The sequence below is a fragment of the Equus caballus genome, chromosome 7 (genome assembly GCF_041296265.1).
Source record: "Equus caballus isolate H_3958 breed thoroughbred chromosome 7, TB-T2T, whole genome shotgun sequence".
NCBI lineage: Eukaryota > Metazoa > Chordata > Mammalia > Perissodactyla > Equidae > Equus > Equus caballus.
Window position 1 is genome coordinate 68,733,692 of NC_091690.1, and position 14,058 is coordinate 68,747,749.

At 54.2% G+C, this 14,058-nt stretch overlaps 1 protein-coding gene across 3 annotated transcripts in view; it reads right to left on the reverse strand.

Annotated features, from left to right (window-relative positions):
- Positions 1-14,058, reverse strand: part of USP35 (ubiquitin specific peptidase 35) — a 39,691-nt gene that overhangs the window by 24,051 nt on the left and 1,582 nt on the right. For 2 of the 3 annotated variants that reach the window (XM_070274332.1, XM_070274333.1), the window contains exons 2-6: positions 8,275-8,957; positions 7,141-7,273; positions 5,430-5,559; positions 4,902-5,003; positions 3,150-3,308 (exon numbers count right to left, since the gene is read on the reverse strand). In XM_070274332.1, coding sequence (XP_070130433.1) covers positions 3,150-3,308; positions 4,902-5,003; positions 5,430-5,559; positions 7,141-7,273; positions 8,275-8,947 — 1,197 coding nt within the window. In that variant the 5' untranslated portion in view covers positions 8,948-8,957. Of the gene's footprint in view, positions 1-3,149; positions 3,309-4,901; positions 5,004-5,429; positions 5,560-7,140; positions 7,274-7,511; positions 7,725-8,274; positions 8,958-14,058 lie in introns of those variants that run through there. The other variant, XM_070274334.1, reaches the window with a different exon arrangement.

Here is a 14,058-nt window from a genome sequence, read left to right on the forward strand (position 1 = left end):
AAACACAGGAGCTGCCAGAGGCTCAGTATCTACTCTCTTCGTCCCTGCTTTTTCCTTTCTATTTTCCCCCATCCAATCCCCACCCCACATACAACGTGAACAAATAGGGACAAAAAGGCAGACACAACCCCACTTACGCACACAGGCACCCAGAGAAGATGCAAAAATATCCACAGTAGAAAAAAAAATTTACGTGCCATTTTTCCCAAAGAAGGTAATTTTGTATTCTCAGGAAAATAAAACAAAATTTCCAAATAATGCTCAAGCTCCTGACATCACTGGAAATTTACATACAATGGCTCCCTTAGCAAGGGCCACAATTCCCAGGGAAACTATTGTAACCTGATACAACTGCCTAAATGAGAGAATGTTCCAGAATTTACTTATAAAGGAGACTGTATACAAAGGATGTACTCACAGAACACACGTGAAAGAATTTTATCGACAACAAAACCCTACTGATAATTTGCTGCCTTGTCTCTCAAACTGGCTTGTCCCAAGGGGTATGCAAAGCCACAGGAGGAAAGGAGCATCTCTTCCTGGAGCTACAGGCTCTCACAGTCAAGGAAGAAAAAGATATTAAAACAAACGTTTGTAATTGGGAAGTACAGACTTGAATCTTTGAGATAAAATGAGGTTTTAGAGAAACTGAGCTTGTGTCGGGCTGCTTGGGGGTAAGTCCCCTCCTCTAAGGTCAAGTACTTCTGTGGGAACGTTTGAGAAGCCCAGATCTGCTGGACTCAGGAGAGTCACTGAGCCTGGTTTTCAAGGCCCTCTGCTGTGCTGACCTTTCCAATTTGCCCTCCACTCCACCGAACAGTACCGCCAAACTGGACGTGCATGTTCCTACCCCCCGAGCCTTTCCCTCTAACTTGTCTGGAGTGGCCTCCTCCTGCCAGTCCCCATCCCTCAAGGTCCACCTGTCTGACAGTCTTACGAAGCCTAACTCCCTGCACCTCGTGGCACAGGTGTTTGCAGACTCGCCTTGTCCCCTCGATCAGACCATAGCCCCTGGTGTGCAAAGCCTGGGTCATTCAGCATGGGCTTCCCTCAGGGCTCGGGGCAGGGCCACGTTCCCTCCTCTTTATTCACACTTCCCAGAGGGCATTCTTCACACTACGGTCACTTTCACTCACTCACAGACATTGACTGGGCCCAGAGATCAAAATGACATGGTCCCTGACCACCAGAAGCTCACTGTCTAGCAGGAAACAGTGACAGTCACCTCCAACAAGTGGAAGTCCCATCTCCTCTGCTCACCCACCTCAGGGATGGGGAGCTCACGATCTAGCCAGGCAGCTGCTTCTACCACAGGTTAGCGCTGACTATTAAAGTCTCTCATGTTAAGTTGGAAAAACTGAGAAGATCCAAGCAAATGCCAGAGGTTTCGTTTGTTGTACCTGCCAACTCTCACTCGTGGTGGATTGTTCCCTTGTGTGTTTTGCAATTTGTGGATTATAAACTCATCTTTAGTAGAATTTTATCTTTGTGGCTTGAAAGCACTTTCATTTCTGTTTCTACTAGGCAATCCTTGGGTATTACCAGCTTATGACTACTTTTAATGTTAGTGTCTGAGCTGAGGGGGTCCCACAACCCCAAAGACGATAAGAATTTAACCCCTAAACCCATGTGAGAGCAGGCCAATCATTATAAATTTCTTTTTTTCCCAATTCAGGGTGCAGACCAAGCCAGAGAAGTTTCCTTGATGTCTATTTGGGACTATGTGTATATTCTTTCCAGATCACTCTATTGCTAACAGCAAAGCCTTTCTTGGGTCCTAACTTATGTGGGACTCTTAGTGCTAACTCCCTACTGTGGACAGACCCTAAGCCTCCCCTCATGTCCCCACCAGCTCAAGCCCCTTGGTGACTGAGGCTAGCCATCTCACCCACCCTCCCTCCCCACCCCAGGGCAAGACAGCATCATCTCTCACTTACCATTCTGGAATTCAGTTTCTCTTCCTTTTTGGCCCCTAGGGATTCCCCCTTACTTTCTTGCCAGCTCAGATACATACTTAAAAAGATGTTTGTTGTATCTTAACAAGCATTTCTAGGTGTTTTACAGTGGGACACTTTTCAGGTTTATCCCGTGCTACAGAGATGGAAGTCAGATCAGAGGTTCTGAAAGGGCCACCACCTACCGAGACATGTTCCACCCGTGCTCGGACCTGCCCTCTGGATCAGGCAATGGGGAAGGGCTCGGCAACCCAGGCCCTGGCTGTGTCTCTCACAAGTCACCAAACCTCTCCAAGTCTCATTTGCCTTATCTATGAAACTGAAATAACAACAGTACCCACTTCACAGGTTTCTTGTGTGCATTAGAAGACGAAATAAGTGGGAAAACACCATCAATGTGGCCCGATCTACAAGTGTCAGTTATTGTCCTAGCAACCCAGCAAGCCCAGTTCAGAACCCACTCTTGGAGCACCCCCCGCAACTGGAGGAGATCTCTCCCTCCTCTGGCTCCTCACTGCTCTCGGGCCACCCTCGCAGGTGTTTCAGTAGCTGCTTAGATCAGACTCTTGCATACAAGTCTGTCACCTCAGTAGGCTGCAAGCTCCTCAGTGGGTGAGACTTGGTCTGCCTCATGCCCGTGCCCCAGTTCCCAGCCCAGGCTGGCACAGAGTAGGGCATCAGTAAAGTTACGTGAACAACTGGAAACAATCCCGGCTCTGGAGTGCTCAGCCTGCGGGGAGACAGACTCACAGACAGTGACAACATGTGACAGAGGGATGCACTGGGGCTCTGGGAGCCCAGAGAGCCCCTCGCTCAGCCTGGGGGGGAGGCGTGTGGGTGGGGGGAGAGTTATCAGGGAAGGATTGCTGAGGGAGGTAACACTTAGGAGGTAACCCCTGAGGGAGCAGAGCCTTAAAGGATACGTAGGAGCCATCTCGGCAGAACAAGAGAAGGGTTTACAGTTGGAGAGAACAGCATATGCAAAGGCTCAGAGCAATCATGAGAGAGCATGACCAATCTGGGGAATGGCAGGTGGCCCAGCCAGAGCACAGGATGGGCCAGGGGAGGTGATGGGAGACAGCCAGGACCAGACGATAGGGTGCTACCGCTAACCTGTAGGATGGCCTTGAGCAAGGCCCAAACTGGCACCCCTGTCAGAGTGGGACAAGGGAGCAGTGGGGGATGGTCACTCACCTTGATGGCCTCCATGACGGGCTCGTAGAGGTCTGGGAAGCCCGGGAACCGGAACACCATGCAGTGAACCAGCTCTGCCAACTGCTCGAGGCAGCTGGTCCCCGAGTTGGAGTCCTCCTTGACCAGGGAGGCCACCATGGGGGGGATGTGAGAGAGGAGCTGAGAGAGAAGAGCAGCGTTAGGCTCAGCACTGGTTTACCCACCCGAGACACGGGATGGCAGTCAGCACGGAAAACACCCAGAGCTCCTTGAGGCAGGGAGGTGTGCCCACCTGACCACTGTCCCCCTTACCCACATGTGGCTCTGAGCTCTGCAGGCAGGTGACCCCTTTTACAAGATAGACAACCTTGGATATGCTGCCTAAGTCTCATCTGTTAAATGGGATAAATATCTCCTCACCATTGAAGGAAGGCCTGAGCTCGAGCCCCAGCCATTAGGCCTCAGCAACTGACCTGCCCGAAGAGCCTGAAGGTGTGAGTGACCAGGGCTGCTCTGCCTGCCCAGGAGTGATGCTGGGGCCATGATGTGGCCAGCTGGGGGGCAGCCCTGATAGAGCACAAGTGGCCATCTCTAGTGGCAGACACCATCATTCTTTCACCAAAATTTAAGTGTCAAGTACTTCACCCTTACAATGACTTTATGTGGTGATTATTATCCCCATTTTATAGATGAAGAAACTGAAGTTAGAAAGGTTCTATAATTTGCCAAGGGTTTCACCATGGGTTATGGGAGAAGCTGGTGTCTGACCCAGGACTGTCTGAATCAAAGCCTGTTTCTTTCCTCCTTGCTACCTTCAAACCCGTAGGGGAGCTATACCATAATGTTCCAGGGATGGACAGAGTCAAGCCACAGGAACTGGGAGCGGGGGAGCCCAGGAGAAGGATGGAAAGAATTATCTGCCAAGCCCCTAGCAGGTGGTAGGCTCTTGACAAATACCACCTCATCTAACCCCCTTCCACCCTCCTAGGGGTTTACCCCTGTTCCAGGCTCTGAAAGGTAAGTGCCTGGCCCAAGGCCACCAGACCTGGAAAATGGCAGAGCTGAGACTCAACCCCGAGTACCCCAAACCCTGCTTCTGTGCTTTACCCACCGCAGAAAATCGGGAAGCACGAAGTTTCTGCCCTGACCAGGGGCCATCAGAATCTAGGGCCGATCTGCAGGTCTGAGGAAGGCAGGCAGGAAGAGGGCTGCCCCTCAGGGCTGCAGGCTGTCCTTCCCAAGGGAGGGTCCCCAAGACAGCAGAACGAGCCCTGAGCTGGACGCCAGGCCACCTGGACGCTGGTGGACAGCAGGGTACAGGAAGGACACTGGGTCAGGGTCAGACCAACTTGGCTAGAAGCTTCCCTGTAACACTCACGAGCTGTGTGTTGGGAACAAATGACTTAACCTCCCTAAACTGCAGTTTCCTCACCAGAAAAATGGGGAAAGGGATACACCTCCCTCTTGGGGCTATTCTGAGAGTTAAATGAATGCACTTATGTACTGTCTTTAGCACTGTGCTTGGCACAAAGCTCGCACCCAAGGAACATTGATTGTCCTCATTCCAGGCCCGTCACTGTACTGTGGGCCCATGGGGAGGCCATACAAATTCTCAGGCCTCAGTTTCCTATCCACAAAATGGGATCTCAAGTCTCCTCCAGTCCTAACGTCCAGGACTTTGAGATCTTCAAAGCCCCAACCTCTTACTCCCACCCCCACAAAGACAGCATGCCTGGCCTCCAGCCAGACCAGTGGGGGAGGCAGGGCCCTTACCAGATGGAAGGCCTCATGGGAGTGCTGGAAGGTCAGGAGCATGTACTTGAGGACAGACAAGGCGGCTCCCCGGACAATGGGGTACAGAAGCTTGGAGAAAACCTGGAAGAAAGTCTCTGGTCAAGAGTCTCCTAGGCCTGGGCTGCCCAAAGCCAAGTGCAGCCAAAGGCTTGAGAGGGGGTCAGAGACACCGGAGGTGAAACAGCAGGGCCACGCAGGAGCAAGAACACAGAGGGGCTCCCAGACCTGGGTGGATAGACAGATGGTGAAACGGACAGTAAGATAGTTACATATCTGATGGATGGATGGATGGACGGACAGTCCAAAAGTGACAGATACACATTCTTGAATGAGCAGTCAGAGCAATGAATGGGGGCAACTTGAGGCCCAGAGAGGGGCAGTGAGTTGTCCCAGGTCACAGTGAGCTTGGGTGGAGCCCCGATCCTCTGCCCCCCAGACCCGCACTGCCCCTGGCAAGAGACTAACGGGAAAGGCCATAAGCCGGGGCTAGGACAGGGACCCACCAACCTTCTCAATTTTGGCGAGTGAAACCTCGATCAAGATGCTGAACTTCTTAACAGCGGCCAGGCCCTTCAGCAGTGCAATGATCCACTTGTCAATGTTCTTCCCCAGGGGCCAGGACACCCAGTCGATCATCCTGGTGAGGGCAGTGATGGTGACACAAGGACCAGGAGGCTCAAATTCCTGGGTGGGGGCAGCTGGGGGACCAGCTCAGGGCTACAATATCCTGAGACCCCACACTGACTCACACTTGCACAGGGCAGCCCTGGGGTCCATGGGATGAACAAGATACCTCTGGGAACTGCAAATGCGCCCAGCACAGGCACCTGGCAGAGACCGGGGCTCCCAGCCCAGCAGGAGGGAAGCCAGGCCGTCTCAGCACCCCAAGCCTCACCCTGACACACACTGGGCTGCAGGGGCAGAACGGAGCTTTCAGCTACCTCTGCCTGGACCGTGGGGCCCAAGAGTAGGAGGAGCACTGCCCCCAGGCCAGAAGCTCTGGCTCCAGCAAGCCCTTGCTTGGGACCTGGAACAAGTCACTTACTCTCTCTAGCCTCAGTTTCTTCCTCTGGAAAATGGGGACAATACCTACCTCACAGGGTTGTTGTTCGGATTAAAAGAGATAACAATAGCTAACGCTTACATAATATTCATTCTGCACCAGGCACGGCTCTATCTGCCATAGTAGGAACCCATCTGACCCCATAACATAATGCCTGTAATGCACACTGAGCATGAAGCTGCCACACAGTAGGTACTCAGGAAAACGTCACTATTATCATTATTTTTATACTCCATAGACTATACTATAAAGAAGTAGAACAATGAGACAGCAAGTTAATAGTAATTATAATAACTACCGTGGCACTGTTTTAAGTACTTTAAACATATTATCTCAGCTGACCTAATTTAATCCTCACAAAACCCCTGTAAGACGGGTTCGGTTATACTACATTTTATAGATGAGGAAGCTGAGCCACAGAGACATTGAGCAACTTGCCCAAAGTCACACAGGCAAGAAGCGGGAGAGCCAGGATTTGAACTCAGGCGGCTCACCTCCAGAGCCCACACTCTCACCCGCTAAGGACAAGGAATCCAGGAAGGCCCCATGGAGGCAGTGGATCTGTATATGGGTGGAAAGAATGGCGGGTGGAAAGAATGGTGGGGGAGGCATGCCCAGTGGATGGGTTCTGCAGAGCCCAAGGCCTGCAAACAGGAGGGTAGGCGGCCTATTCTGGGATCTCTGGACGGACGGCTGTGGCTAGATCACAGGTGCAATGACGTTCAGTGAGGGGAGGGATGCGCAAGAGCTCTGTGAGCTGAAAAGCACCCAAACTCCATCTATCATACTTGCCAAACTCAGAAAGCACTTCATAAAGTACTTTCACCTTCTAATGTGATCCCACAAAAGCCTGACAACTTCTTATACCACCTCTGCTGGTACGGAGCGGGAAACTGAGGCTCAGAGACTTCACTGACTTGTCCAGGGTCACACAGCTGGTACCCAGCCTGAGACATCACTAGGGCAAGACACAAATATAGTCATCACTCTGTGTCCCACAACCAGCCCTGGGCCAGGCAGAGCAGGGCCCAAGAAAGAGTGGATGAATGAACAAGCGTGGGCCCTCTGACACTAAATTTAGCCCAGAGACCCTACCCAGTGGAAGGGGCATCTGGGACGGAGAAAGACCTGACTACCACCAGGCCCTCAGCCCACCTGCTGATGGCAGTCAGCATCTGGGAGTCCGACACACTGTCATCATTGCTGAGGTTCCGAACGACGCCATCCATAAGTTCCAATGGCAGGTGCTGGACCACACTGGCCAGGGCGCTGGATGGAGGCTCCTCCTCTGAAACAGGAGGCTGGGCTAAGCTTAGAAGGGCAGGTGGGCCCCTCACCTCCCCCATCATCCCATGCCCTCATGCTGCCAAGGAACTAGGCTGGGCCTCTGCCAAAAGAATGTCGGAGCCAGTCCTTGCCTTCAACAGCATCACTGCCTGATCCCATCTTAGCTCGTTCACTCAACAAACCTTCACTGGCACTGCTTTGGGTCTAGTCCTGTGCTAGGCACAGAGAAAAGCACTCACCCCCAACTAGGCCTTTAGAAGGGGTAACAGTGGAGCTGGCAAGAACAGGTAGGAGGGCTATGTAACTTGGGGGGAGGGAGGACATTCCCGGTGGAACCACACAGACAAAGGCCTAGAGGTGAGAAAGAACATTTAGTTATCAAAACTTGTTGTCCAACTGTATTAAGGATCCACCTCCTTACACAGCAGGCCTTGGTTCCTCCTCCTGCCAGATGTATTCCCTTCCTTTCCCTTGAACGGCTCTGTGATCAGGGAAAGCACAGATCTTATCTCAGTCATTTGCATTATAGTTCAAGTTCCACAGATGTCAATGGAGGGCCACGATTTTACATTTCAGAGTTGACATGTACAGGCTCCATCGCGTCTCCAGACGTTGCTCTCTGCCTGCCCAGAGCACCTTGCAGGCTTCCCGGCGCTGCCCAGCTCCCAAGAGCTGACTCAAAAGTCACCACTTCTATGAAATCCACCTGATCCAAAGGGCATGATGACCTCCCCTTCCTGTTGTCTCGCTCAGCCCCCCTGGTCCTCCTTCTGGCCAGATTGACCCGGGTCTGCTCCTCCCTGTGTGCCCAGCACCCACCACAGGATAGGACCCACAGTAGGAGCTGAGGGTAGACCTGCTAACTAAATGAAGGAACATCGCACTCCCCACCTGTGCATTAGCCCCTTGCACACACACGCCACATCACTACACGAGCACGCCAAGCAAAAGCATCTGCCCAGGCGCACATGCAGGGCCCCCGGCACGCACGCGCACACGCACCTGTGCAGGAGATGACCGCGAAGAGCTCCTTGAGGCAGGGCAGGATGGCGGCGGGCTGCGCACGCCACAGCTGCGCCAGGAGCCCGCTCACCTGCTGGGCCTGCTCCAGGAACTCCACGGCGCCCTCTTCGCCCTCGGCCGGGCAGCGGAAGCGGCCGAGGCACCGCACCAGCTGCTGGCAGAAGAGCAGGCGGTGCGGGCCTTCGGGGACGCAGCGCGGGTGCCGCGCCAGCAGCCGCGCCACCTGCGCGCAGGCCGCGGGCCCCGGGCGTTCGCACACGGTGCGCAACAGCTCGCGCCGCAGCACCGCCAGCACCTCGTCGGCCGCGGGCCCCTCGGGCATGAGCTGCAGGCCGAGCTGCACACAGGCGAGGGCGCGCACGCCCGGCGGGCCGGCGCCCCCCTGCAGCAGGCGCAGCACGCGGCGCGCGCTGAAGAACTCGGCGAAGACGTCGGGGTGGTGGCGGCCCGCCACGTGCAGCAGCTGGCAGCCCACGCGGCGCGGCAGCTCGTCGGCGCCGGTCACGTAGAGGCGCGCGCCCAGTGCCAGCAGCGCCAGGCACTGCTCCCGCTCCAGCGGCTGCCGCGCCGCCTCCAGCACGCGCCGCACCAGCCCCTGCTTCACGCTCGCCGGGTACGACGACGTCACCACCGCCTCCAGGATCTTGTCCATGGCGGCCGCGCTGCGGAAACAGGGAGCAGGGTCACACTCCGCCCAAGCCCAGATGCGCCTGTGGTCCCCTGCGTGCTGAGGCTGGGGGCGAGCAACACAACCTTTCCGGGCCTCCGTTTTCTCATCAGTGAAATGGGGCAAGCGTACCTACCTCACTGGGAGGCACCGTGATGAAGCAAAGCACAAGGCCTGGTATATAAGTCGTCCCAGTGAGTTGCAGTTATTGCTGATGAGCGCCTTTAATGGCACAGAGGCAGCATCTGAGCCTTCCTCCCACCCCTTTGCCCTTCTCTCCCCAGGCCTCCCTGGTGACTCATCCAGTCTTGGGGCAGGTAGGAGCTGGATCTAGAAGCTGCTGTCCAGAGTCCTGGCCTAATCATGTCCTATGGCAGAGATGAGATGGAGAACACGCACACCACCACACCTCCAGGGAGGGAGGGCTTAGGGCCTCCAGGGAAGGCCAACAGGGCGTCCTGAGATCCCTCGCACACTTTATTCTGCCCCCGACCAACTTCTTGCTCTTTCTCAGATGACCTACACCTTTCCAAGACTCCACCTCTTCGTGTATCCTGTGCCTTTTGCCCGAAACATCCTATCTCCCAAGACCTCCACCATCACACACTCATACGACAGGCAAACTCCCTTTTTTCTTCAAAGCCCAACTCAAACACCCTGTCCTCAATGAGAACATGCCTCACCCTCTATTCCTACAGCCACCTGTGGCCTCTTCCTCTGTTACAGCTGACATGGTGCCTGGGTCATATGGATCCAGCTCCCCTCCACTGAAGCAGAGCATCTTGTCTCTGTGCTCTGGCCTTGCACATCCAGGGCCCTGCCTGCTTCCCCAGCCTCAGCCCACCCTAGCCCCTCACTCTTGGCTCACTATGTTCTCCCTGCCACTAGGCCCTTTGCATGTGCTCTTCCCTCCTCCCCGCTAGGCACACCCTGCAGACTTCAGCTCAAACTCACTTCCTCAAGGAAGCCTTGCCCAGCCTCCCTGTCTGGGTCAAACACCCCTGTTAACAGTCTCAGAGCATCCTGTCCTCCTTTACAGCACTTACGATTTCGTGATTGGGGTCAGCCTCCTCCACGATACTATATAGGTTCCTGAGGGCAGGAGCCATGTCGGGTTTTTTGTTTTGTTTTCGGTGAGGAAGATTGGCCCTGAGCTAACATCTGTCACCAATCTTCCTCTATTTGCTTGTGGGATGCCACCACAGCATGGCTTGATGAGCAGTATGTAGATCCACGCCCAGGATCCAAACCCACGAACCCTGGGCTGTTGAAGCAGAGCGTGCTGAACTTAACCACTATGCCACTGGGCCAGCCACCCATGTCAGGTTTTGTTCACCATGGTATCCCCAGCACCTAGCCCAGTGCCTGGCACACAGCAGGCATTTGCTGAGTGAGCAAATGCAGAATACAGTGTGAATTACTGCTACCTTATTCCTCTGAGCCACGATAACCCTCCCTCTGCCCTTCCCCTCCCTGTGGGCTGTTTCCTGGAAGCCTTCGTCCCAGGCTGACCCCCTTTGACTCCTGATTCTCATGCTGGTTCACAGAGGCACAGCTGGCTCTCAATATCCAACTGTCAGCTCCTAGAAGCCAGGGCCATTTCTTTGCTTCTTTGTACAATCCCACTCTAGGGAGGACCCCATATAAGGCTCAGCATACAGTAGGTGTTTAACTGATTGGCTCAGTAAAAACTACTCTATTCTTGAGATCTGGACTTGGTGTGAAGACAGCTAGACATTTCCTAGATGGGGGGCCAGAAACTTTTATTCATAACTACAGATATTGTGGGACCCGAACTATGTGCCAGGCTCTATGGACGTTCCCTTCTCCATTCTAGCTCTTGGCCAAGACCAAACCGCCACTACTGCCTGTGCTGCCAATGCAATGGGCCCATTTGTATAAGCCTCTCTCCTCTCACCAGGCTGTGAGCTCCTCAGGGCAGGGATTGGGGCTCATTTCTCAGTGGCTGGCTTCTCCCATGCCAGTCACTGCAGACTGAGTGCCTCTGAAGAGATGACTGTGGGGGTAGCCAGGGGACAGACCAGTAGTTCCCAAAGGCTGGCCGGGCTGCCTCAGAATCACCGGGGCACTCGGGGCAAGTTCATACACCCAGGGCCCACTCCAAACCTCCTGATCAGTGCCTTAGCCTCTGTTTTTTTCACTCTGAATGAGATTCATCTGGGATGCATCTGCTGCCCATCCGGGTTACTCACACTCTCTGAGCCTCTGTTTCCACCCTGCAGGGTTGTTGTGAAGACAACTAGAGTCTTCAGCATGACGTGGGGCACACGGAATTGCTCAGAAAACATCAGTCCCCTTAGCTTTAGAAGCAAAGTCCTTGCCCTTAAGAGCTTCCAGTCTGGCGGGGGAGGCAGACATGTTGGTAAAGCATGCCAACACAAGGCGCAACTTCAAAAGGCCTTTAAAAGTGTCTTTAAAAACTGTTCTCCCTCTAGCCCGGGTCCTCTCTTTCCTAGGCAGTGCATGTGACAAGGCAGTGGCTGTGACCAACCTCCCTTGCAGACCATCACCCCAACGCCTACCCCTGCCCTCCAGACTAGTGGATTTAAAATGCTTTCAACCCAAGATGCCAAGAAATTCTGGTATTCGGGCAGCCAAGGAGAAACCCTAATCGATGAGCGATTGACATTCATGTGTGGAGGAAGAGGACAGGGGGCAGGCAGAAATGGAGTTCCGAGGCGAGGGAAGCCTCTAGAAATGAAAAGAAAACCAGACTAGGAATGAGGACTCCTGCACTCGAGTGTGACCTTGAGCAAATCTTATCCTTGTTCTGCAACTCATCATGTGACCTTGAGCAAATCACATCACGAGACTCTTTTCTGTAAAATGGGGATAAATGACATCAGGTTGAACCACGAGTGATGGATCAGATGTTGGCAACTTCCTGTTGTTCTAGCTGACATCTGCCACATGAGTGGTTTGTGCCGGCAGCGGGAGCTCCGTCAGTGGAGCCATTCCATGAGGGCTCTGATCTCCGAGGCCAGCCCTGCAGCCTCTGTGCAGTCCTTGGCCTGGCCCCTCCAGGCAAGCCCTGCCTGCTGCCCCCGACTCCCACGCAGGCAGTCTGAGGTCAGCTGTCACCATGGTCACCAACAAACCCACTCGATAATGTCTTGGATGCATTCATGCAAAAGGGGTTTATAGAGGCTTGGACCTCACCTGACCCCACCACAGGCCAGGGAAGGGAGGCAGGACAAGACCTGCCATCCCTATGGCATGACTGCAAAAGCCGAGGATCAGCGAGGGAGAGGGGCAGGGCGGTGGTGGGGCGGGATCAGAACCTGCCCTCCGCCTCCCTGGGGAGGAAGAGCAGACCGCCAGCATTCCTCAGGAGAGGCTGGATTACCCCTTTCAGCTCTGGACAAGGAGACGGCCTGTCGGGGCTGGCTCTGACCCAAGAAACAGCTGCCCCAAGCCCAACGCAGCAGCAAATGGCAGCCCTACCCTCCCCCAGAGGAGCCTGCATTGAAAGCAGGAGACCCAGGTTCTCTACTTCAGAATCACCAGGTGACCTTGGCTGAGTCTCTGCTCGGCTACTCAGCCTTCTCACCTGGAAAATGGGGACCATTCTGGCCTAACTACGGATAGGGTTGGGACAAGGTATAAAGAAGATAAGGGCTAGGGCAGTCATAAGTCTATTCTTGGGCCATCGGGCACTAAGGAGCGAAACAGACACTGTCAGAGAAGGAGACAGGGAGATATACACTCCTGACCTAGCTAATTCTACAAGAAATTTCATCCATTAGCCCTCACCACCAACTCAGCATGTCCACTCTCTCCCGCTGAACTCCAGCCCCACCCAAGATCAGCTCCTCTTTGCTTCTTGCCTGGACTAGTGCAGTAGCCTCCTACTCAATCTCCTATTCTCCTCCTTAATCCATCTGCCAATAGAGGCATGTATCCTGCAGGAGAATAGAGCCCAGAATCTAGCCCAGTCAGCACCCCCAACGGTGGCCACGGCAACAAAGTTGGTGCTCCTTCACCTCTCTGAGCCTCTGAACCCCAAAACAGGAGATGACCACTTGCCCACCACTTGGCCTTTCCCAGCCAAAGCCGCTGCTCCTCTCATGCTGGCATTCCAGCCGGAGAGTCCCAGCAACACCCAGCCCGCTCTGGGCACAAAGTAAGCACACAGGAACATCATGGCCCCTCCCCTGGAAGGCCCAGATCCCTTTATCTGTCCCTCTCAAATGACCCTCCACATTTCTGCTGTGTATTGATAGGTCTCTGTTCCTGCATGGTGCAGCCTGACTCATCTCCATCATCCCCAAAGCACCGCGTGTGTGTGCGTGTGTGTTTGTGTACAATGCCCTGCCCCGCCCTGGGCCCCAACTCAAGCTTCCTCATCCCTCCCTTGTCTCTCTGACCCACGCCAAACATGGTCAGAGTAATCCCAGTAGATGATAAACCCCACCCTGCCATGCCCCTGCTCAGAACTCTCAAGCTCCTCAACCGCTTCAGGATAAGGTCCAAACTCCTGTGCCTGACATTCAAGCCCTTTCTGTGACACCTGGCTGATGCGGGGCAGGGGTGGAGGATGAACCTGACAAATGCTGTTCAGTAATGGATCTACAGGAATCTGGGCAGTGGGACTTTTTGGTGATGTTCTCTCTGCTGAGAAAGTGCTTGTCTGTCTTCTCTCCTGGAAAATTCTGACTCATCCTCCAATGCCCAGGTCACATGCCCCCTCCTCTGGGAAGCATTTCCTAGTCCCCTCTGCAGACCAAGCCTCTGAGTTCTGGCTTCCAAGATCCTCTCTTCCCTTCTGTCATCCCTTGGCAGTGTCGCTGGATTCTCTGTCTAGCTCCCCCAGCAGGATGGGGTCTCCTTTGGTAGGAAGCAGGTCCAATCCCCCTGTCTGGGCCCAGTGCCTAGCACAGGACCAGGCATAGAGGTGAAGGAGTGCCAAGTGACTGATAAGAGGCATGTGACAGCAAGATGAGATAAAACCAACGATATAACCAGAAAAGCACCGGCCTAACCCCTGGGCCAGTGACTGGCCCCTCCTCTGCTCAGGTCTGCTCCTGCATATCCATATCCCTGAGACTGTTAAGCATCAGCCAAGAAAGCCCCTA